The sequence below is a fragment of the Chiloscyllium punctatum genome, chromosome 18, assembly GCF_047496795.1.
Source record: "Chiloscyllium punctatum isolate Juve2018m chromosome 18, sChiPun1.3, whole genome shotgun sequence".
NCBI lineage: Eukaryota > Metazoa > Chordata > Chondrichthyes > Orectolobiformes > Hemiscylliidae > Chiloscyllium > Chiloscyllium punctatum.
The window spans coordinates 72,163,440-72,188,601 of NC_092756.1; the positions used below are offsets into that span (position 1 = coordinate 72,163,440).

The 25,162-nt window shown below is 44.0% G+C and overlaps 1 protein-coding gene across 2 annotated transcripts; it reads left to right on the forward strand.

The window, feature by feature from the left end:
* The first annotated feature begins 724 nt into the window (after positions 1–724).
* Positions 725–24,476, forward strand: slc25a38b (solute carrier family 25 member 38b). Of its 2 annotated transcripts, none has more exons than XM_072588476.1 (9): positions 725–1,325; positions 1,651–1,712; positions 6,925–7,046; positions 7,783–7,867; positions 9,304–9,377; positions 11,258–11,363; positions 13,418–13,586; positions 15,387–15,553; positions 20,413–24,476. In XM_072588476.1, the coding sequence occupies exons 2-9, from the start codon at positions 1,698–1,700 to the stop codon at positions 20,533–20,535; spliced, it is 861 nt and encodes a 286-aa protein (XP_072444577.1). In that variant the 5' UTR covers positions 725–1,325; positions 1,651–1,697; the 3' UTR covers positions 20,536–24,476. The 2 variants fall into 2 exon arrangements, with proteins under 2 accessions (XP_072444577.1, XP_072444578.1); XM_072588477.1 differs by having other exon boundaries at positions 730–857.
* Positions 24,477–25,162: the final 686 nt, after the last annotated feature.

The following is a 25,162-nucleotide window of genomic DNA, read 5'->3' on the forward strand; positions in this document are numbered from 1 at the left end:
CTTGTTGTGTTCAGCAGGTGCCGGCAGGTTGCGGTCACGGACCATGCGGGGTCGGTACTTGTTGTGTCCAGCAGGTGCCGGCAGGCGGCGGTCACGGACCATGCGGGGTTGGTACTTGTTGTGTCCAGCAGGTGCCGGCAGGTGGCGGTCACGGACCATGCGGGGTTGGTACTTGTTGTGTCCAGCAGGTGGCGGTCACGGACCATGCGGGGTTGGTACTTGTTGTGTCCAGCAGGTGCCGGCAGGTGGCAGTCATGGACCGTGCGGGGTTGGTACTTGTTGTGTCCAGCAGGCGCCGGCAGGTGGCGGTCACGGACCATGCGGGGTCGGTACTTGTTGTGTCCAGCAGGCACCGGCAGGTGGCGGTCACGGACCATGCGGGGTCGGTACTTGTTTTGTCCAGCAGGCACCGGCAGGTGGCGGTCACGGACCATGCGGGGTCGGTACTTGTTGTGTCCAGCAGGTGCCGGCAGGCGGCGGTCACGGACCATGCGGGGTCGGTACTTGTTGTGTCCAGCAGGTGCCGGCAGGTGGCGGTCACGGACCGTGCGGGGCCGGTACTTGTTGTGTCCAGCAGGTGCCGGCAGGCGGCGGTCACGGACCATGCGGGGTCGGTACTTGTTGTGTCCAGCAGGTGCCGGCAGGTGGCGGTCACGGACCGTGCGGGGCCGGTACTTGTTGTGTCCAGCAGGTGCCGGCAGGCGGCGGTCACGGACCATGCGGGGCCGGTCCTGGGCCAGAAGCAGCTGAAACCGGTTTAGATTCGGACAGATCCTGGAACCGAGATCGGGGCTGGAGCTGCGGACAGACCCGGTCTATTGGTAGCGGCTCAGAAACAAAAAGAAATGGAAGATGAGGTGTTGTAAAGCAAAGTGTATTCTCTCTGACCCGGAGCTTGGGATCAGGATCTGAATCAGGTTCGGTTCCAGATCCAGGCGCCGAATCAACACAAAACTAATCTCAGGAACTTGGACTTAATCTCAGCTCAGGGACTGAGGTTCCTGTCTGGATCAGACACTCATCCCAGGACACCGAGGACTGGACCCTAAGATCACTCACTGATCCCAGGACACACTGAGGACTGGACCCTAAGATCACTCACTGATCCCAGGACACACTGAGGACTGGACCCTAAGATCACTCACTGATCCCAGGACACACTGAGGACTGGACCCTAAGATCACTCACTGATCCCAGGACACACTGAGGACTGGACCCTAAGATCACTCACTGATCCCAGGACACACAGGACTGGACCCTAAGATCAGGAACTGATCCTCAGGTCTTACACTGATCCCAGGAGGAGGTCCAGTCCTGGGCACCAGGTAATTGTGGCTCCATCTGTCTCTGGCATAATTTATTGTGTTCTTTGAGGTTTTTTTTAAAAACATCTTGCGTTCAATTTTGGTTAAACATCCAGGAGTTTCTGAAAAGAATGAAAGTCACTTATTTTTTAAGTGAGTGACCCCACCCCCACCCATTGGATGGCATTTTAATGATATCTCCCTGACCCTCATGTGACGGTTCCTCATCAGGGATCGTTTCTCTTGAGAGTTTGTGGAGATTCCTGGAGGGTGACAGTCTGGACTGGAAGTAGTGTTTAAACTGTAGTTTTACTTTGACCTTTTTGTTTTGTTTAAATGAATCAAGAGTTGAGGTCGTTAATCCAGGATTGGGCACGGAGGAAGAAACAGAAGATGGAAGTTTATTTGGTAAGCAAATGTATCTAGTTTAATGGGGGAAGCTTTGGAGGGGGGTGGGGTGGTGTGCAGATGTGATTTGAGGATCAGGGTATATTCAGTGGAACATGGAGAGACTTTCAGTCCTTGAACCTGTTCCATTTATCAGTCAGATCAAGGCTGATCTGTATCTCCCATATCTGATATTCTCACTGAGTCAGACTTTAGTTTTGAGATTTTTCAGTTGTTCTGAAGTGGGGTGGGGGGTGTGTTCCAAAATTCAAAACCTCTTTTTGTGAAGAAATATTTCCTGACATCATCACTGAGTGGCCTTGTGCTTATTGAGATTTTGCCTCTTGTTCCAGACTCCCCACTTAGATCAACCAGTCTCTGTCTATTGACTTTAAGCAATCTGAAAATCCTCAACGTGATCACCCCTTGATCCTCCAGACTCAAGGAACTATGACCTGATTCAATGCAGTTTGTCTTCATGGGTTTTCTGACTAAATACCTGTTCCTGGTGTAAAGGTCCTGGAGAGTGGGGATGCTGGCTGGGGCCAGGGTATGCAGATTGAGTTTGGGAACATAAAAGTAGTTGGGGAGTCCCATTAGCCTTGCAGCACACTGTGTGTTCACAGGGAGGTGCCCTTGTTTTGACCCACATCCCATTAATGGCCCCACTGACTCAAATCCCCACCCACCTGCATTGCCCATCACTATCATGGTATGAGAGATGGTGTGGAAAGGTGAGAGATGGAAAGACAGTCCGAGTGAGAAAGAGAATGGGAGGAGCAGGGTGAGGGAGAGAAAACGAGAGGCAAGCTGAGACAGCATATGAATGAGCGAGCCAGAGATACCGTGAGTGAGAAATGGGGTAAGAGAAAGTAAGACAGGGAGTGTGAAGGTGATGGTGTGAGAAAATGAGACTGTCACAGTTTGTGAGAGAGAGGGATGGTGAGGCGGAGAAAAGGAGAGCAAACAAAATGTCTATTGCAAGAGTTGAAGTGTAAAGGTAGGGAAATCTTGCTAGAACAGTGTAGAACGTTGGTAAAACCTCATTTGGAGCAGTTTTCTTCCTTATTTAAGAAAAGATTGCGATGTAAGCCGTTTCAGAGAATGGTTGTGGGAGATTGTCTTCTGAGAGGAGATTGGTCAGGCTGGACAGTTGGAGTTTAGAACAATGCGAGGTTAACTTATGGAACTAACTTATGAGTAGAGTGACTGCTGAGAGGATGTTGTGGGGTATCTGGAACTCGACACAGTTTAAAACTGAGGGCCCTCTTTTTGTCTTTATCTTACTCTCTATAATGGTCTCTGTTTCATTGTCTTTTTCTCTGTGTGTCTGTCTGTTAGCCTTTATCTTCATTTGTTTTTCTGTTCATTATCTCTCTCTCTCTGACTTTACCTCACTGTCTCTTCCAGTCTCTCTCTCTCTGACTGTCAGACATTGATGCCAGACCTGCCCACTCCACGCCCCCTGTTCCTTGCTGTCTGATTGGCTCACTTGGTCTGTAGTCAGGAGTGTTGAGCATGGTTTCCTGTTACTGAGCTGTAGCGAATGGATTAACCAAGTGTGTGTGGAAGAGTCTGGTAGAGTACATCCCAATGTGTATAACTGGAAGTGTATCTTGCTGCCTCCCAGTGCTGCAGTCCATAACTCGAATTAATGTGGGCCTGAAATAGCAAAGTGTCAGTCATTTCAGTATCCCAGCCCCTTGGTTTAACTCTGTTTCCAATCTGCTTGTACTCTGAGGTGTCAGATGATCATAAACAATAACATGTTCACTGACCTCCGTAAGAAAAAAAGATTGACCTTAAATAACTCTGCAGCAGCCAGAGTCCCATTATTAAACATAGAGCTGTACAGCACAAACAGACCTTCGATCCAGCTTGTCCATGCCAATTAGATATCCTAACCTAAATTAGTTCCGTTTACCAGCATTTTGCCCATATCCCTCTAAACCCTTCCTATTTGTACACCCATCCAGATGCCTTTTAAATGTTGTAATTGTACCATCCTCCACCACTTCCTCTGGCAGCTCATTCCATACACGCACCGCCTTCTGTGAAAAAGTTGCCCCTTAGGTCCTTTTTAAACGTTTCCCCTCTCACCTTAAACCCATGCCCTCTAGGTTTGGACTCTCTTACCCTGGGGAAAAGACCTTGTCTAGTTATCCTATCTATGCTTTAAAAGCCTCTATCAGGTCACCCCTCAGCCCCCGACACTCCAGGGAAAACAGCCCCAGCCTGTTTAGCCTCTCCCTATAGCTCAAACGCACCAACCCTGGCAACATCCTCGTAAATCTTTTCTGAACCGTTTCAAGTTTCACAACATCCTTCCGATAGGGGGAGACCAGAATGGCGCACAAGTGACTAAATCAATGATCAAAGCTGCAGTATGACCTCCCACCTCCTATACTCAATACACTGACCAATAAAGGTACGTATACCAAACACCACCTTCATTATTCAGTCCAGCTGTGACTGTACATTCAAGGAATCTCAATTCTAAGATCTCTTTGTTCAGCAATACTCCCCAGGACTTTACCGTTAAGTATAAAACGGATTTGCCTTATCGAAATGCAACACCCCAGATTTATCTAAATTAAACTCCATCGGTCATTCCTTGGCCCACTGGCCCATCTGTTTGGAGGTAACCTTCTTCACTGTCTGCTACACCACCAATTTTGGTGTCATCTGCAAATTTACTAACCATACCGCCTATGTTCACAAGTCCCCCTTTATTTATGTAGGGAGCCCTTGATATTGAGTCAACTTCCTCAGAGCCAGTTCTCCTCACCAACTGTTTCCGTTTTGCGAAGACTGGATTTTTCTGTCCAAAGTCTGAAATTGTCAGCTGTGCCTGTAAGTGTGTCCAGAAAATGTAAAACCACAATGGACTTTTCCAGTCCCACTGCGGTCAGTGGTGTATCTGCCAGTGGGAAGATGGCTCAATGTATTTGCATTTGTTACTTGGTCTCCCAGATGGTGTTCCAGCTTGTAATATTTGTACTGTACAGACTTATTATTAGAGCCCACTGCTGAACTTGGCCTGAAGCAATGTGCGCATTGCCTTGTCTTCTTTAAGTAGATCTATCAGGGGCTTGTCGTCCATTATTATTACAAATTTACATTCGTAAAGGTGTTGATAGAACTTCCTCACTCTAAATATTACTGCCAAACCTTTCTTCTCTATCTCGGTGTAATTACACTCTGCATTAGCCAAAGTCCTGAATGCACACATAAAGGGCTTTCCATTTGGAAAACCCAGAGTTAATACAACCACGAGGCCATACAAGGAGGTATTGCTTGTCAATTCCAGAACTGGCTTGGGATCATAGTGTTCCAGCACCTTGGCCGATGCTAGTTGTGTCTTTGCTGGCCTGCAAGCTGTGGCTTGGCAACGTGACCGTTTCCAAGGCTGACTCTGTTGTAAGAGTTAATGCAAAGATGCCAGGATGGAGTCCAGGTTATGAATAAACCTTCAGTAATAAATCACCAATCCAAGGCAAGACCTAAGCTCCGGTAAAGACATAGGAGCCAAAGCATCTTTGATAGCCTTCACTTTATCTTCCAAAGGGTGTCACCTGGTCTTGTCGACTCTGTAGCTCAAATAGGGCAATTGGGATGTGTGGAACACACACACTTCCCTTCTGAGGTGTATGCCTAAGAATGTCTAAGGACTGGGTCCCTGTTCTCTAAGTGATCCTTACTGGTCTTCCCTGTTATCTAGACAAGTGACAACCTGGGTAAACCTTGTAAAATGTTCTCTATCATCTACTGAAAAATTGCACAGGTTGGCTGTATCCCAGATGGCAGTCTCATATGTTGATACAAACCCTTATGGGTAGTAATTGTAGCATATCTAATGTGAACCTACTCATTGGGCTTCACAATCAGTACAACCGGTGCAAACTGGGCTGGTTTGATGATTCCTTCCCTTTCCAGCCTCCTGATTTCTGCCCCTACTTCTGTCCATGAGGCAAATGGCACCGGGCGGGCCTTGCAGTGTCATGGAATTGCTTGTTGGTTAATATGTAAGACGGCCTCAGCTCCTTTAGACATCTCGGGTATTTAATTAGAACTTCACTCAGGCAGCCATTTTCTTGTCAAAGAATGTTAATGAGCCAATCTAGGTGAATCTTTCTCAACCAATTTTGCCCCATCAAGCTTGGGCCCGAGCCTTTACTACAGTCAGTGGTAATTGAACCAGTTGCTCCTCTTAAGAAACCGGAACTGAAGTTGTACTCTTAATCTGTAAAGGTTACCTGGTATAGGTTCTCAGGCTAGCTGAGATCTTACATAAACAAAAGGGTTGAAGTCCTGAGTGAATTTTGTTAAAAGACTCGTTCTGTGATCACTGAAAAAACTGTGCACTGTCAACCTTCATCAGGACTGAGTGACTGTTGAACCGGATGTTTATTTTATTGGTTCTGGTTTGGATGTTGTGAAACAATTGAACTGTTCTAAACCAGATGGAGGTGGGCTTTCCAGGGGGTGCACTCTCCTGGATATTGACCTATGAGTTCTCTTGCTCTCTTTAGGTCGAGTGGAATTCTTTTGCTGTCCCGAGTCTACATACCAGCAGCAAGTACAAAGGCCCAGTGGCATGGATCCTAAAGACAATTTTAACCATTTGGCCGAGGCTTGGCTTTGTTTTAGGGTTTTTGCTTTGGGCTGACTCTCTGTTCAGGATATGTCTTGAGTTGTCTTTACTCCTGTTGTTTTGATCTGTCAGCCAGGACTCCCTGATTAACAGCCCCAGCCAGGGAACTCCTATTCTAAGAGGTCCACCTGGCTGACCTTGTTACAATCACTAGAGACAGCATCTTCCCAGTCCAACAAACACCAGTTACAGAGTCAGACAGTGATAGACCCACCACACGCCTCTTCATGGGGCACTGATAGGCAGAGCAAAAATGCCAACCTTATCGTTGAGACCCACATTAAGCACTGCTGCTTGTTCCACTTGTTTGAAGTTTTGTGAGATGTAGATGAGATGAGTAACCTTAAGATGAAGTGAGCTGAAGAGAGAGGCTTGTGTGGAATATAAACACAGGTATTGACTGGTTGGAGTGAATGAGCTGTTTCTGTGCTGAAGACTGACAGGAATCTGTCCCTCACTGGTGAGACAGAGAATCCAAACTACAGACCTGGTGTTTAGTTCATGTTAATCTGAATTTTTGTCCCTGCAGAGTCAGCGTATCTTTCATGTTTTCCTGTTTGTCTGTATCCTCCCTCCCAGTGTCATCCTGTGCTGAAAGCTTTCATGTGTGGCTCTCTGAGTGGGACCTGCTCGACGCTGCTCTTCCAGCCGCTTGACCTGGTGAAGACTCGTCTCCAGACTGTGCAGGGTTCACTGAATGGGTGTGTGTTCATAGTGCAGGGAGGGTAGAGTGGGTAAGACCTGGAGGTCAGGGGATGGTGGGAACGGGTGCTTGGGGGGAGGGTGGGAACCAATGCTTGGGGCGAGGGTGATGGTCGGCATGGGTGCTCAGAGCAGGTGGGAGTGGGTGCTCGGTGCAGGGAGGACGGTAGGAATGGTACTGTGGGCGGAGGGAGGGTGGGAACGGATGCTCGGTGGGGTGAGGGTAGAAATGGGTGCTTTGGATGGGGTGAGAGTGGGAACGGGTGCTCGGTGCAGGGGGGAGGGTGGGAACGGGTGCTTTGGGTGGGAGTGAGGGTGGAAATGGGTGCTCTGGGCAGGGGGGGAAGTTGGAAATGGGTGCTCGGGTGGGAACGGGTGCTCTGGGCGGGGGGGATGTTGGAAATGGGTGCTTGGGGGCGGGTGGAAACGGGTACTCTGGCCAGAGGGGAAGTTGAGGGGAGGGTGGGAACGGGTGCATGGAAACGGGCACTGGGGTGGGAGAGGATGGGAACGGGCACTTGAGAAGGAGGCTGGGAAAGGGTGTGGGGCTGGAGGGAGGGTGGGAAAGGGCGTGGGGCGGGAGGGTGGGAGTGCACTGGGGAGGAAGGGAACAGCTGCGTGGGGGTGGGAGGGAGGGTGGGAATGGGTGCTTGTGGAGGGTAGAGTGGAATGCATCAAGTGAACCTTTTGTTGTTCAGATTTTATTTTGGGATTTTGAATGTGTTTGTGTAATAGATCGGGACGAGTTGGAATGATTACCATATTGCTGAACGTTATTCGCACTGAACGAATTATTGGATTATGGAAAGGAGTCTCTCCGGTATGTGATTGATTGATACGGTCTCATTGTATTTTCACTGTGTTACACTGCTTTGAGGAAAATGTACCTTAATTGTAAAACATACTGCTCATCCTATCATGGTAACTGAATGAGTGCTTCACTCTCCTTGGCAGATGGAATGGGGTGGGGTGTAATCTATACCCCAGTCTTGTTATTGGCCTGTTTAGGTGAGCACAGAATCAGGTTTGATGGTGAGGTTCTTCATGGTCTCATAGCTGGCTTGCATATGTAAAGTGACTATTTTGGCAGTCACTACAACAGTTCATCAGAAAAGAAAATGATAGGAAGGATAAACTAGGTGTGAGGAAAATGTGCAAAAGGCAAGTGCTCAAGATACAGATCAACAGTGACTTTATGGAATTGGGGCAGTCCAAGCACAAGGGGCCAAATGGCCTCCTGCTGTTCTGGTACAAATAAATAAATCACTAATGAGACCTCTCAAGCTGATTCAGGGGAATGTATCAAGAAAATTGATAAAGGGACCATTCGGCCCATTGAATCTGTTCTGGTGCTGGCTGCCTAGATGCAGCCTTCTTTCACTGTCCTCTCTGCTGTACAAAGTTAAAAATCACACAACACCAGGTTATAGTCGAAGAGGTTTATTTGGAAGCACTAGCTTTTGGAGCGCCGCTCTTTCATCAGGTGGTTGTGGAGAATAAGATTGTAAGACACAGAATTTATAGCAAACGTTTACAGTGTGATGTAACTGAAATTATGTGTTGAAAAAGACCCGGATTGTTTGTAAACTCTCTCATCTTTTAGAATGACCATGTTGGTTTCAGTTCTTTCATATGTAAATCGCAAAACTTTTTGAATGTAACTTCTAAAAAAAAAGTTTTTTTCAAAAAAAGTACAAACAGTCCAGGTCTTTTTCAATGTATAATTTCTGTTACATCACACTGTAAACATTTGCTATAAATTCTGTGTCTTAAAATCTTACTCTCCACAACCACCTGATGAAGGAGCAGTGCTCTGAAAGCTAGTGCTTCCAAATAAACCTGTTGGACTATAACCTAGTGTTGTGTGATTTGTAACTTTGTCCACCCCAGACCAACACCGGCATCTCCAAATCATGACTCACTGGTGTAGTGCAGTCATGTTTGCTAATAGCATTCCCAGCCACCTGGGACAGCCACCATCCCTTGGCTGTGGTTAGCACAGACCTGGAATCTACCTAGTCTGTGTAGGAGTAAACTTGGTACCATTGGTGGTAGTTCTACCTGTTAGCAACAGGTTTTTAGCCTGCCATCTGTTGTACCCCAGGGGATGGGTGAGGGGCTGATATCATACTGCAAGGAAGTGAGCAAAGCGTCCTTAAACATACTTTACATGGTATGTGATGTGACTGTGTATATTGGCCCAAAGCTGTGAGCCTCACACCTAACACCTCTTCTCCTTTATCTCCCTTGATTCAGTCGTTTGTCCGTTGCATTCCTGGAGTTGGGATTTACTTCAGTATGCTGTATTCGATGAAGCAACAGTTCTTCAGGTGAGAACTTTGGGATCTTTCAGCGCATGGACCTTTTAACTCCAAAACCTGGAATCTTGTTCTTCCCAAGGCAGGGTCTATCTTTGTTGAATGTGAAAATGTATCTAGCATGTTCTGACCAGCGTAAACTTGGAAGATCCACTGAACCATGTGGAAAGGAAGGGGGTCACGAGGCTCATGGGAGCCACAGTTGTTTGCTGCAGCAGGGAGCAACCAGAAGGAGCAGTATTATACATTAGGCGTTTGATGAAGACTGTATAAGAGAGCTTTACTCTAAATCAAACCGCATTCTGTACCTGCTCTAGGATGTCCAATGATGTAGAACAGCGTTATCCATCTTCTTTGCAATGATGGGAGAGGCATAATTCAATGATTTGTCTCATTCGGTGGTGGGGGATTTGGTGAAAAGCTTTCAGAAAGATAATACTAAAATGGTACAACAGTAAATATGAATAAAAAAGTGCAAATCTGTAATTTAATCAAATGATTGACAAAATTGGCAATTAAAAAGTGTTAAGCAGTAGGGCTAACTAATCAAACCTTTTTTGTCTTTTTGGTTGAGAAGCAAAGCTAGAGAGTGACAGGCTAGGCCTCAAGTCCTGATCATCATGGAATGGGATGGGACCAGAGCTGCACTAAGGAGTTGGATATAACTAACAATATCCTTGGTTCACTTCTGGTAGGTGCGTGCTCCAAGCTGGCCTTGTGGGATTTCAGATATGATTGAATTTCGAAGCAGCGTGTCTGTCAACCTGGACGTTTCTCCTCTCCTAACCCAGTGTCTGGATGTATTTTTGAGGAGGGAGCAAGGGAGTAGGAAATGTGTGGGTCTGGCACACAGACTCAGTCACGCACAGTCGGAATCACTGATTCACACAGATGCAATCATTCTCTCTCTCTCTCTCACACACACACCCCCCTAATCACTCACATTCACTCTCTCCTACATACAGACACACAGAATCACTCACTCACACAGAGACAGAATTACCACTCTGATACACACAACCTCATGCACATACACTCGCTAGGACCAGGCTGCATGCTTTGCCATCTTAACTGCAGTTCTTTAATGGCCAAAGCCTGCTTGGGAGGGCAGACGTCTTGTTTTCTCCCAATACCTGCATATCATGCTGCTCACACAGGCCTTTCTGTCCTGCCTTCATGGTGTTTCTCCCTGCTTGCATGGACCCTTCTCTGTCTTCTCTTCCTGGTTTTCTCCCCACTCACGGGTCTCTCTCCATCTTGCTTCGATGTACTGGAGACTGAAAGCTGGTCACTACTGCTTAGGTTTTCCATTACTCCTGCTCATCTAATCACAGCCTTTTTTTTCACTGAGGGCAACTCAATAGCAACTTTCAAAACCCCACTCGCCAAGTGTTCCATTTTTAGTTCTTTAAATGTGCAGAGGGACATTTGGATGATGAAAATCTGAGGCTCTCTCAAAGACTGTGGTGTCACCGAGATTGTTCAGCACCTACACTTACCGTTGTGTGATGTTCATTTTACGGCTTTTGGTCTGCAATAGTGAAGCTTTGAATGGAAAGAGATTTATTCCCCAGGAATATCATAGGAAGGATGTGGAGACACTATGAACAGAGCAGCACACCTGAGCCAGCTGATTAGCTAAGTGCTGAAACCCATATGACCTTAGGTCAGGCTTTATGGTCAATTTCAAACTAAAGATCTAGGGCCACCCATCATAGAGGAAGTGGGCTTTTGGGGTTAGGGATGATTGTGGATCATAGCTGGGTGGAAGCCTGTATTTTAACACCCTCCACTCCCGAGGTGTCGTGTCCCCAGACTCTGAGCTCCGGCTCGCGGGAGGCTGACCCTCTGCCCAGTGATGATATCTTAAAAACACTGTTTTTCCTCTCTAGCGAGAGAAGCCCTACGGCGCTGGAGTCGGTGGGTTTGGGTGCCAGCGCTCGTACAGTGGCGGGCATCTGCATGTTGCCCGTGACCGTGGTGAAGACTCGATATGAGGTGAGTTTTGATGCCACGTCCTGACTGCAGGGTATTTCAGCTGTTCAGTAGATGTGATGGGCCAGCACCGGCCATTGGGGGAGGGTATTTACCTGACACACCTTTTCCTCAGATACATCCATCATGTGGTGCACATTACAATCCACCCATGCTGCACATCTACTAGGCTGGAAACTTCAAACAGAATAATTGAGAGGTGGGAACTGTGTAAAGATTGGGAACTGTAAAAGCCTGGACAGAAGTGAAGGAACAATAGATTCCTGGTTAAGCTGTCTGTTGTAAAGGTGAAATGAGTTTGTCTGACCCCCATTTCTGGGTGTTGGCGTACAAGACACAAACCTGGCCCTAACTGGGCAATTCATCCCACTGTAGGAAATGAAAGGCTCCCCCAAGGTGGAGTTCACTTGACTAACACACCAGTTTCTAGCTACGTCATATCCACTTACGGCCCTCTATACCTTGCCCTCTGGATTCTTCTTCCAAGTAGTTTTGATCTCACAGTTAAAAATGTGTTGCTGGAAAAGCGCAGCAGGTCAAGCAGCATCCAAGGAACAGGAGAATCGACGTTTCGGGCATGAGCCCTTCTTCAGGAATTCATGAAGAAGGGCTCATGCCCGAAACGTCGATTCTCCTGCTCCTTGGATGCTGCCTGACCTGCTGCACTTTTCCAGCAACACATTTTCAGCTCTGATCGCCAGCATCTGCAGTCCTCACTTTCTCCTTGATCTCACAGTCGCCTGCACACACACAAACCCACCTCTCCAAACTTCTAAAACTCTCTCTGTAAACAGAGGTCTTTTGCTGTGTCTTCACTCACCCCAATACCCCTCCCTTTCTGCTCACTCAAATGTTGTGGGTAAGAACAAGTTGTGAAAAGAAGTGGTGCTGCAGTTAGGAGATTGCAAGCAAGACTTCAGCCTATGATGTGCTTCCTGGAGCCAGTCCATTGGTACCAGCAGCCAGGAACCAGAGAAGGACACATAGATCATCATCCCCATGGCTGCCTCTCTTTGTCACTTCACAAAGTCAAGTGGGCTGTAGGTAGGACACATGTTGCGTTTCCAATCTGCCCAGGGTCTCCCCACTGAATAGATACTTTTACACGAACCAGGATTGTGCCTTTGGTCAGGTGTTGAAGGTCAATGATATTGTTTGAAGAGAAGCAAGATGTGTCATCAATTGTTCCTGGACACTGTTCGTCCTTTTGCCAAAACTAACTCAACAGATTGCTTAGTGATGCCTGTGTGACGAAGTAGCTGCTACCTTGCTGGGATTATGACCTTTCATTGCAGGAAGTTTTCTGAAGATGTTGGGAAGAAAGACTTTGCAACTATGATAAAGCCTCTGATGAACTCTGAAGGACTCCAAAGTACTTGTCAACTAGCGCATTTTTTGTTCCTGATGGACAAATGAGGTAGCCAAGGAATGCACAGCAGGATCCCACGTTACACATTTTGGTGACGTAACCAGAAATTATCTGCTATTACGTGTAGATGACAGGATGCATGCTGACCAGGATACTGGGAAGCTCCTGTTTTGTGGTCTGGGAATCTTTCATATCAATCTGAACAGACAAGGACTCAGTCCAGCATCCATCAAAGGATCCCATCTATGACGATACAGCATTGGAGGGTCAACCTGGAGAGATTCTGTGTTGAAGTGGGATCTGAACTCAGCTGGCCTCAAGTAGTGACTTCTGCAAGATCTTATCCATTCTTCCAAAGGGGGAAAGGTAGAATCACAGCAGGAACATTTATATTTCATATTAGTAATAATAAAAATTAAGTCTGATGGGAATCTAATGGTAGAAATCTAGTAATCTTCCTGTTTCTCTTGGGAATCCTGAGGATCCCCAGTGCAGAAACAAACAGTTGGATTCCAAGTCAGTAGATGAAACACATCACAAGAGATTTCTGGAAGAGCTGATGAGGCACTGTATAAATCTCTGTTGCTGCATGAAACCGTCATTTCTTTAAATCGAGGTGTATGTCAACGGGGCAATGGGGAACTGGGAGAAGGGAAGAGAAAATGAATGTGTGTGTTTACATCTGCAGAGCGGCAAGTATCGGTACGAAAGTGTGTTTGGTGCTTTGAGAAATATCTACAAGACGGAGGGCACAAGAGCACTGTTCAGCGGACTAACGGCTACACTCCTTCGTGATGCTCCCTTCTCTGGGGTTTACCTGATGTTTTATACACAGACCAAGAAAGCGTTACCTGAAGGTGGGTGTGGGAATTGAAATTGCCTTAATGAAAGGTACTTTGTTGGGGAAGCAGTAGGGCACTGGGTTTGTGTAGGCAGTCCTTCCAGTGCTGCCAGTTTAAAATGTTTAAGATTCTAGCTCTGTGGCAGTGGCAAAGATCTATTTCACACAATTGCAACTTGCGTGTCCTTCAAATTGCATTATAAATTCTTATGTAAACTTGTTATGCTGTAATTATACCAACTCATCATGGAGCTGCTGCAGTTTCAATACCAGTTGGCAGGTACATGTTTTATATGGCAGTTTCTGTTATATCTGTGTGCACAGGACTTTATAATGGAAATATAAAAATAAGAAATAGAATTTCTAGCTTAAAAATAGCCCTGACTTAGGTCAGCTGTTTTTGCTCCCCTCCAAGAATGAAGATTGGAGTCCATTCCATATTTGCAATCCCAAAGGAGATCAATTTGTTCTTTTGAATAACCTGCCAAGTACTTGGGAGAAGAGGTTACTTGCACTGGCTTTGACCATATCATTCAATGTGAGTGGGATATTCTAACAGGAAGAGTTTGAAGGCTGATTGCAGATTACTGACAAGAGCAGGATAGTGGAAGGCTCGAGGTGGTGGATTTTTTTATATACAGCAGGACCCAACTCTGACAGTTCTAATACCAAAAGGATGGCAGCAATTCATGAAAGCCGATCACCATCACCTTCACCAGGGCAATTAGTGATGAGCAATAAATGCTGGCTTGCCAGAAATATCCACATCTGATGTAAGAGTTTATAGAAAAACAAAACACACAGTGTGACAAGTTCTCAATATTGATACCTCCCCTCTGACAACTGATCCAGTCCAGCTGACTATTCAGACTAATGTTGTCCATTATAAACTGGAAATGACTCACTGTCAGATGAAGACTTTTTTCCACATACAAAATAATAGAATTGGAAGAGACTCAGACACTTGGAATTTATCTTCTGAAATGACAGAGGTATCAATAGTAGATTCATCATTAATTTTCAAAATATATTAGAACAAATACTGAATGAAAGAAAGATTACAGAGCTGTGGAACAAAGTGGCGTGGTGGGGGAGAATGAGGTTAATCTGACAGTCCTTTCAATTGGTCTCCATATGTTTTGTAATATTTTACCATCTGTTCCACAAAGGCATCTTATGGTTTTTTTTTTGTTTTTATTCATTCATGGGTATCTGGATATCACTGGCTAGCCAAGCATTTGTTGAAAATGCCTAACTATCCTTGAGAAGGTAGTGCTGAGCTGCAGTCTTAAACTGTGGTGTAGGCATATCCATAACATGATTAGGGAAGGAGTTCCAGGAGGTGGTGTTCCCATGTGTCTGCTGGCCTTGACCTTCTGGCTAGTAGAGGTCATGGGTTTGGAAAGTGTGTCTAAGGAGCCTTGGTGAATTTCTGCAGTGCAATTTGTGATTGGTGCACACCTCTGCCACTGCGCATCATTGGTGGATGGATTGTCAATCAAATGGCTTTGTCAAGCTTCTTAGTAGGGGCTGCACTTGTCATGGCAAGAGGAGCACAGATTTCATTGCACCCCTAATTTGTGCCTTGTGATAGTGGACAGATTTTCAGGAAGTGAGTTACTTACCTTTGTGATTATAACTGAACTGTGACAATTGACTGAGAAACATGAAATGGGAAATGTTGACATGGCAGTGTAAAGTGAGCAAACCTTGTCAATAATAAGGTTTATAGAAAGATAAACAGATGGTTGGAAACATAAGGAAACTACTGAATTGCTTTTGTATGGTCAAAGCTGATCTTGATTGTATCTTTCAGAGCGGTTCGACACACCACTTGTCCCTCTGATCAACTTCAGTTGTGGCATCTTTGCTGGTATTCTAGCATCTGTGGTGACACAGCCAGCTGATGTTATTAAAACGCATATGCAGCTCTCTCCCCAAAAGTACCGACGTGTCAGACATACCATCGTATTTATATTTGAGGTACAGACATTTGGCACCATTTGTTTCCTGCTTGTTATTTTTCAACTCTTGCCTTATCTCCAACCAAATGTTTCTGTGGTAGCAACCTTTGGGCTATGATATTTTGAATGGTCCATGTTAGGACATGTGTGGTCACTGTGAGTCGGAGGAGTCTCAGCTTTTGCAATTAGAATCATAGAGGTAAGCAGCACTGAAACAGGCCCTTGGCCCAAAATTTTCTGTGCCAACCAGGTATCTTCAATTGAACTAGTCCCATTTGCGATATCCCTCCAAATCTTATCTATGTACTTGTCTTAAAAGTTGTAATTGTACCCACCTCTACCACTTCCTCTGGCAGCTGCTTCCACATGTACACCAAACTCTGTCTGGAAAGCTTACCCCTTGGGTCCTTTTTAAATCTTCCCCTCTCACCTTAAATGTATGCCGTCTAATTTTGAACTCTCTCACCCTGGGGAAAAGACCTTGCCTATTCACTTTATCTATGCCCACCATGACTTATAAATGTCTGTAAGGTCATCCTTTAGCCTCTTATGGTCCAAGTTACAATTCAAACCTCCCAGTTTCAGTAACATCCCTGTAAATCTTTTTTGTGCACTTTGGAGTTGAATAATATCCTTGCTATAGTCGACCGGCCAGAATTATACACATTACTCCTAATGTGGCCTCACCAATGTCTTGTACATGATGTCCCAAGACCTGTACTCTATGCTCTGACCAGTGAAAGCAAGCGTGCCAAACACCTCCTTCAAATGACTTCACTCGTCCTCTCGTCAGTCCTAAATGGTTTAACCTGTATCCTGAGACTTTCTCACCTGGTTGGCACAGTGGCTAATACTGCTGCCTCACAGCACTAGGGACCCAGTTCAATTCCAGCTTTGGGTGACTGTCTGTGGAGTTTGCACATTGACCTTGTATCCGTGTGGGTTTCTTCCCTGAGTCCAAAGATGTGCAGGTTAGGTGGATAGGTCGTGCTAGATTGCCTTGTAGTGTCCAGGGATCTGCAGATTAGATGGATTAGTCATGGTAATACATGCTGTTCAGAGGGTTGGTGCAGACTGTTTCTGCACTGTCGGGATTCTATGGTTCCAGACTCCCAACCAGGGAAAACATCCTCCTTGCAATCTACTCAGTCCAGTCCTGTTAGAATTGTATAATGTTTCAATGAGCTCCCCTCTCAACCTGTAAACTCCAGGGAATACAGATCCAATCAAATAAACTCAATACAACATTTCCGAGACATCATCCTCATAAACATCTGCTATATTCCCTCTAAGGCAACCACATTTTTTTCTTTGGCAGGGAGACCAGAACTGTCCCAGTACTCCAGGTATGGTCTCAACAAGGTCCAGTATAACTGCAGTAAGGCATCCTTGCTTGCAACTCAAATTATCCTGCAATGAAAGGCAATATTCCACTTGCCTTCCTAATTGCATTCTGCACCTACAGTCTGCTTTCATTGTACTAGTGTGCAAGAACAACTTTTGTTCATATAGGCTTCCCAAAATAGAACTCTTAGTTAATACTTTTGCTTTCTCGTTTTCACACTGAAATGTATAACTTCACACTTATCTGCTTTGTGTTGCATCTGCCATGTGTTTGCCCACTCAACTTGTCTAAGTCACCTTGCAGCCTTCATGCATCCTCTTCACAAGTCACAATTCCATCAAGTTTCATATTGTCAGCTAACTTGATAATGTTGTATTTGGTTTTCTCATTCCAATTAATTTATTTATATCGGAAATAGCTGGTGGCCAAGCACTGATCCTTGCGGATTCCCAGTAGTCACTGAGTCATAGAGTCATAGATATGTCAACATGGAAACAGACCCTTCAGTCCAACCCGTCCATGCCGACCAGATATCCCAACCTGATCTAGTCCCATTTGCCAGCACCCGGCCCATATCCCTCCAAACCCTTCCTATTCATGTTGCCATTCAGATGCCTTTTAAATGTTGCAATTGTACTATCCTCCACCACTTCATCTGGCAGCTCATTCCATAGGTGTACCACCCTCTGTGTGAAAAGGTTGCCCCTTAGGTCTCTCTGATATTTTTTCCCTCTCACTCTAAACCTATGCTGTTTAGTTTTGGACTCCCCCACCTCAGGGAAAAGACTTTGTCTATTTGTCCTATCCATGCCCTTCATGATTTTATAAACCTCCTATAAGGTCACCCCTCAGCCTCCAACGCTCCAGGGAAAACAGCCCCAGCCTATTTAACCTCTCCCTATAGCTCAAACCCTCCAACCCTGGCAACATCCTTGTAAATCTTTACTGAACCCTTTCAAGTTTCACAACATCCTTCCGATAGGAAGGAGACCAGAATTGCACACAATATTCCAACGGTGGCCTAACCAACATCCTGTCCAGCCGCAACATGACCTCCCAACTCCGGTACTCAATACTCTGACCAATAAAGGAAAACATACCAAATGCCTTCTTCACTCTCCTATCTACCTACAACTCCACTTTCAAGGAACTATGAACCTGCACTCTAAGATCTCTTTGTTCAGGAACACTCCATAGGACCTTACCATTAAGTGTATAAGTCCTGCTAAGATTTGCGTTCCCAAAATGCAGCACTTCACATTTATCTAAATTACATCTGCCACTTCTCAGTCCATTGGCCCATCTGATCAGGATCCCGTTGTAATCTGAGATAACTGTTTATGCTATCTGCTACACCTCCAATTTTGGTGTCATCTGTAAACTTACTCCTATGTTCGCATCCAAATCATTTATATAAATGACAAAAAATAGTGGACCCAGCACCGATGCTTGTGGCACTCCACTGGTCACAGGCCTCCAGTCTGAAAAGCAACCCTCCACCACCACCTTCTGCCTTTTACCTTCAAGCCAGTTCTGTATCCAAATGGCTAGTTCTCCCGGTATTCTGTGAGATCTAACCTTGCTAAGCAGTCTCCCAGCTTGCCACTCAGAGTGAGACCCAGTTATTCCCACTTTTTGTTTCCTGTGTGTCAACCATTTCTCAAACCATGCCAACATATTATTGCATTTCATGTGTTCTGATTTTGCCCACTAATGTCTTAATGAGAGACCTTTTCAGAAACCATCTGAAAATTCATCAATTGGTTCTCCCTTTTCTATTTGACTTGTTGCATCCTCACAGAACTCCATTTCATTTGTTTAGCATGATTTACCTTTCATAAATCCATGCTGACTTTTTCTAATCCTTATAATGCTTTCAAACCCTACTACCGATGTTAGGCTAATTTGGTTTGTAATTCATTTTTTTCTCTTCCCCCTCCCCGCTGCCTTCACTACTGTGGGATATAAATTATCAGGCTTTTTAACCTAATTAATTTCCCTAGCACCACTTTCTCACCAATACTAATTTTCTTCCGTTCTGTTCCCTCACTAGTCCTTTGGTCCCCTAACATTTCTGGAAGGTGTTTGTGCCCTATTTTGTGAAAATCAAGCCAAAGTTTGTATTCAGTTTTTCTAGTCTTTCATATGTCTTTTCTTTGGATTTAACACTATTCCTAATTTATTTTGTAAGCCGTAGTTGAACCACATGCCTTTCTTTTATTTTTGTGCCAGAGAGGGATGAATAACTTATTGTAATTCATGCACATATTCCTTTGAATATCAGGTATTGACTATCCACCATTAACTTTAAAACTCCAAAAAAAACTCTGCACAATCCAGGAAATCCTTGAACCATTGCTCGTTGAGTTTGTCCAATCTGTATATAAATTAAAGTCTCCCAATGATTACTGTTATACCTTTATTACATGCCTCTCTGATTTCTTGTTTAATGCTTGCCCTTTCATTTCCATTATTGTTTGAAGCCTATAGACACACCCCAACATCGTCTTCAGACCCTTTGCATTTGTTATTTCCATTCATACAGATTCTACATGATTCTTTAAGCCAATATCCTTCCTCACTATTACCTTGTAAATCCTTCACTGACAATGTTTCCCCACCTGCTTTCCCTTTTTATCTATCCTTACTAAATTCTGAATACCCAAGTGGTCAGTTCCCATCTTTGGTCACTTTGCAGCCATGTCTCTGTAATTGCCACTATATCATAAACATCTATATCTATTTGCACAGCTAATTCATCTATCTTATTGTAAATGCTCCACGCATTAAGACGTAAAGCCTTTAAACATGCCTTTTGGATTTGATCAAGTGAGTGAAGTTGTAATAAATTAAAAGACTAGAGAATAGCATAACAATAATGGTGATGATAATCACATTATGATTGCAAAAATAACAAATAGACAACTAAAAACTATGTACATGATTTTACATTCTATTCATAAGAAAACAGATGAAAACAACTCAACTACAATAAATATATATGAATTGATAACCATTACAGAAAACTATTGCAAGATAACTAAGGGTTGGGACCTGAATGTTCAAGGATACATAACATTTCAGATGACCAGGTAGTGAAAAAAAAGGGCAGAGAGGAAGCTTTGTAAATTAATGATGGTATGAGTACAATAGAGAGCAATGACATAATCTAGAGATCAAGATATAAAGTTAATTTGGGTATTAAAACAAAATAGCAAAGGTAAGAATTCTAACAGGAACTGCAGTGTAGGAGGGAATATACGGGAAGAAATAATAGGGGCCTGTAAGGTAGGCACAACAATAATCATGGATGTTTTTAATTTACATATAGATTGGATGAATCAGATTGGCAAAGGTTGCCCTGAAGTTGAGTCCATCTTTCATGAGTGTAAGGTGGGAAAGCAGACATGAGAGCATTGGAATAATCCTCCAGTTTGGTCAGAAGGAAGAATTAGACTAAGTTCCTTCTTGTTGGACCCTTGATTTATTAGCAGCAAAATAATGTTGACACTCCTCTCCCTTTCCCTCCTCAGAACCATGGCATTGTGGGCTTTTTCCGGGGTGCTGTTCCTCGGTCATTGCGTCGATCACTAATGGCTGCCATGGCCTGGACAGTTTATGAACAGATGATGACCAAGTTGGGCCTGAAGTCATGAAATCCTAGGCTGATATATGAAGGACTGTTTGACAGTGGAGGAGAGGATCTTCCTGTCAGTTGAAAATGTCGCTACTCGAGACTTCAGTGGAACTGGAGTCTTTGAAAGTGAACAGTGGTTCCTTTTATTTTGGTTTAAAAATAAGTTGCATTGTAGCGGAGTGGAGTTTACACTGTTTGAATCTGTGCCAAAGAGCACCTGGTAAATGTATGCACAGATACATGTGTTCTGTAACCTCTTGACCTCTGTACTGTTCACTGAGGTTATATAACAGGCAAATGAAACGTGTTTATAAGTTTGGGCCCAAGTCTGACCTTTTTCCCAATTAGTTGGCACTTTTCCCTGGAAACTAAACATGAGTCAGTGTTTATTAAAATACTCCAACCATAATTTCTTATGAGGAGCTGAGCATCTCTCCTGATGTTATATTGAGGGTGATGTCCAGTTAATTGATGGACTGGGGAAAATTATTGTTAGTCCCCTTTAGTACAAGGTGCAAGAACCCAGAGCTGCCCGTATCAGTTAATCTGTCGTCACCTTCACAACCTAAAACACATTCGTTCACATGTTCTGAAAGGAAAGGATGAATACAGCACCCTTTGCCATGCTGTATGAGCAAGGAATTCGCTTATCTATGCAGGTTCAAAGTAGGGGGTTTCTGCAATTAGTCTGAGCATCTATTATATGGATATTGAGTCAAATTCTCCCCTGATCCAGGCACGTGGGTTTCAGCAAATAGCAGGAGTGGCTGTGATGCTCTCCTAAGTTTTAATGGCCAGTCAGTATTCAGCCTTCCAAACTCACCAGGCTTTTTGGGATTCCAGTAACCCCAGGAGGATTTTACCACAGTGCAGTCACATTCATGTTAATATCAAATGATTGCTGGATTATACATAAAAAAACCTACCTTGATCTCCATATTCTGTGACAGAGATCCCACTAAATTTTCTAGACGATTATCTGTGCAGCTGCAACCACATGCAGTTTATCAGAAACATAGCTGTCCAGGAAAGTTAAAATTGATGACAACTTTTCTGAGAGGAAGGTTTGAATTATAGTTATTTCTTTGAGTATGATTCACACAAGGTTAGTGAATTTTGGATTATTCTGAAATCTACCGGGTTAAGCTATAAAGGTTTCAGTTTGATGTAGATTGGAAATTTCTACTGACTCGGGAATCTGCTTTACCCAGGCTTGGTGCCAACACAGGGAAGGGTGGGTTTGATATTGGCACTGCGGCACCACTCTGATTTTTGACCTAGTTTTGGGAGCAACCAGATTTAAGAGCTACAGATCCCCTTACAGCTGAGATCTCCCAGCTGAGCACTGCATTGTGGCCAGAACTCAGTATGTAGAAAAATGAACAACTCTTGATTTTTACTTATATTTCTTGCCCCATTAGTGAACCTATGAATCTGAATTTTTGGCATGGCATGTCTCAATGCTGATACTTGATTTTATTTTTAAGAGGGCAGGGGATAAATCCTAAATCCAAAAGTCATAGTTGTAGAAGCTGTGATGGGAAAAATTGGATTTAAACTTTTTTTCCGTAGATCGTGAAGTTCAGGGTGCAACTTGAAGACTTATTTGTTTAAAAAAAAGCTTGATTCACCAAAGATTTTGATGCTTTTGGATCCTTCATAAATACTGCCTATGAAGTTCATTCCCCCCCTTAGATATTGTATTGGATTGGAGCTGGAATCTTAGGCTTGTTGTGGGGGATCTTTAGATCTTCTAATCCTTTTTTTTGCAGTTGTTGCACCCACTCCCTCTTGCCAACAGATTCAGCTACCCACCCACATATTGTGCTGAAACTGTGAGGTTAGTAAGCTACGAGAATGAAACTGAATTCTCCATTCAGTGTCATGACACATACTAATGATTGTTCATTCAGACACTCCTCAAACATATTTCTCCCTCTATCATTTGTTTCTATAATTCTCATATTAAATGCTAATATTTTAATAATAGAATAACAATAATTAGTTTACAAATATAGAATGTGCAATATGTTTCTCTGGGCCAATCCAGAAGTCTGTATGAATTGTTTAATGCTAATGGATGAAAGTTGGGAGGCACATTGCCATTTTCATAGAATTGGATTTTTGAAGGAGAACTTGGTCTTTTTAAAGCCTCTGTTCTGCTCACCTCCTTATTTAGTTGAAACCTAATGCTCACAACCCTTACTGCCTTTCTTCAAATACCACCAGTGAAATTCAATCTGTGTCAGACACAAGGACAATAGAACATTGAGTGTCCTGGAGCAGAGAGGGGAATTGGCAGCATAGTGGCTCAGTGGTTAGCACTGCTACCTCACAGCACCAGGGATCTGCGTTCGATTCCCGCCTTGGGCAACTGTCTGTGTGGAGTTTGCACATTCGCCCAGTGTCTGCGTGGGTTTCCTCCGGGTGCTCCAGTTTCCTCCCACAATCCAAAGATGTGCAGGTCAAGTGAATTGCCCATGCCAAATTGCCATAGTGATAGGTGTGTTAATTGGGGTAAATATAGGCTAGGGGAATGGGTCTGGGTGGGTTAGTCTTCGGAGTGTCGGTGTGGACTAGTTGGGCCAAAGGGTCTGTTTCCATACTGTAGGGAATCTAATCTAACTGCAAACAGTGTCTGTTCATAATCCCCTTTACTGTTACCTAGAATGACATTAGATAGAGCATTGCCAAACCATCCCTGCTTAACATTGTTCCATAGTCAGGTGAACAGTTTATATTGGACTGGGTGGGAGAGGTAAGAGATCAGCATTGATTCCTGTAGCTGCAGGCAGTTTAGTTCAATTTGCTAATCTCTCTGTCTTGTTAGGTAAATGCACTATGTTGCACAAGGCAGGGCATTCCAAAGTTCATTCTCTCAGCTGGGGCCAGTAAAGGGATGGAAGTCAGAGTCCAGTGCTGATCAGCAGTCAGATAAACTTGCTGGAAAGTGCAACTCTGTGCGTCAGCTTGAATTTGTGCTGATTTGAGGCTTCCAGCATTCACCAGCCTAGCTAACTCTTTAATAATTGTCTTTTGAATATGAAATGTGAAGGCTTTTAGAGATGGAGTCTCAGTATGAGTTGGGAGAGGGACGGAGAGAATATTGATTTAAAAGGGTGTAGTGTATATATTGCAGGGTGATTGTGCAAGGTGGGACATGAGCTTGATTTTTGTTTAAATCCTTTGTTCTCCTAAGGGACAGATATTACAATCAGTCATGCTAGCATCATTCTAGTTGCCCTTTAGCCAACTAGGGAGAAGATGTCATGAAGTGGACTCCTTGTTTTTTTCTCCCACCCCCCCTTCCTCTGTGGGAAAGGATACCCTAGGGTGGCCCAGCACCCAGAACAAAAGAATAATGATTTTGAACTATTGGTATTTTCTGCCACAATATTTAGAATAGACAGGCAGGAGGCTGGAGCAGCACAACAAGCTAGGTAGCATCAGGAGGTGGAGAAGTCAACTTTTCAGGTGTAACCCTTCTTCAGGACTGAAAACTTAGAATGCATTTCTGCAAAGCCAGGCCTTCTGATTGCTGTCAGTCAATACATCAGTTTGATTCAGTGCAAGGAATGGTAATGAGCAAAACTGAAATTTCCCTTAAAAATGTTCTTTCCTGAGAATTCTTCTGCGCTGGACTTGCCTCTGCTGTCGGCCAATTGTTAAGAAATACAGCTGCATTACGAGTCCTCACTTTATTGGGATCGCAACTGGTTTGTGGGGAAACCTTGCAGAGTTTTATTTAAGATCAGTCTCCATTGGATTGGCTGAGTGATCATATGCTGAATAATATGCACTTTTCATAAAGAGTGTCAAAATGGAGCATTTCCTGTATTGATATTGATTGACTTGAATGTGAAAGTTTGAAATGGTGCTCAAATTCATGTTATTGACCCAACTAAAACTTGTAACTCAAATTTATTTAATCGGGATCAATAAAATGTGCTTTGTTTTAAATGTGGATTTTTATATTGGCTTTGAAGCAGAATATCTAAGGAAATTTTAATTTATGCTTCAGCACATCAAATCATCGAGTGAAATACTCTGCCATGTTTTTTTTAAATGTTCATTTTCACCAAGTGGACTGTCATGGCTGACATATATTGTAGATTCTGACTTTTCCTGAGAAAATGTTGTGGTCCACTTTCTTAATCCACAGAAAGCAATGCTGGATCACTGAAGAGGACAGTTAGGAGCAAGATTTTGCACTGGGATTGGAGTCACATAGGATACCAGAAACACTGGCCTGTTTGTTATTTAGTGGATAAAACTTCTGCTTCTGAGTCAGAAAGTTATGGATTCAAGTGGCTGTCTGAAGATTTGAACACATAATCAAAACTGATTCTCAACTTTTGGAGATGGTGTCTTTCAGATAAGACTTCAAACTGAGGCCCTTTCTGTCCCCTCAAGATATCGGTACTGATTCAAAGACAGCCTTGCTTCCTAGCCAATGGTTATCTCTCAACCAATATTATTAAAACTATTATTTTGGTTATTATGGTGTTTGTTTACAGGAGTTTACTATGTATAAATGGACGGAGGTGCTTGCTACATTACAAGAAACATCATGCTTCAAAAATACTTCATTAGCTGTGCACTCCTTTTGGATGGGGTCCTGGGGTGTCCTAAGGATCTGAACAGAA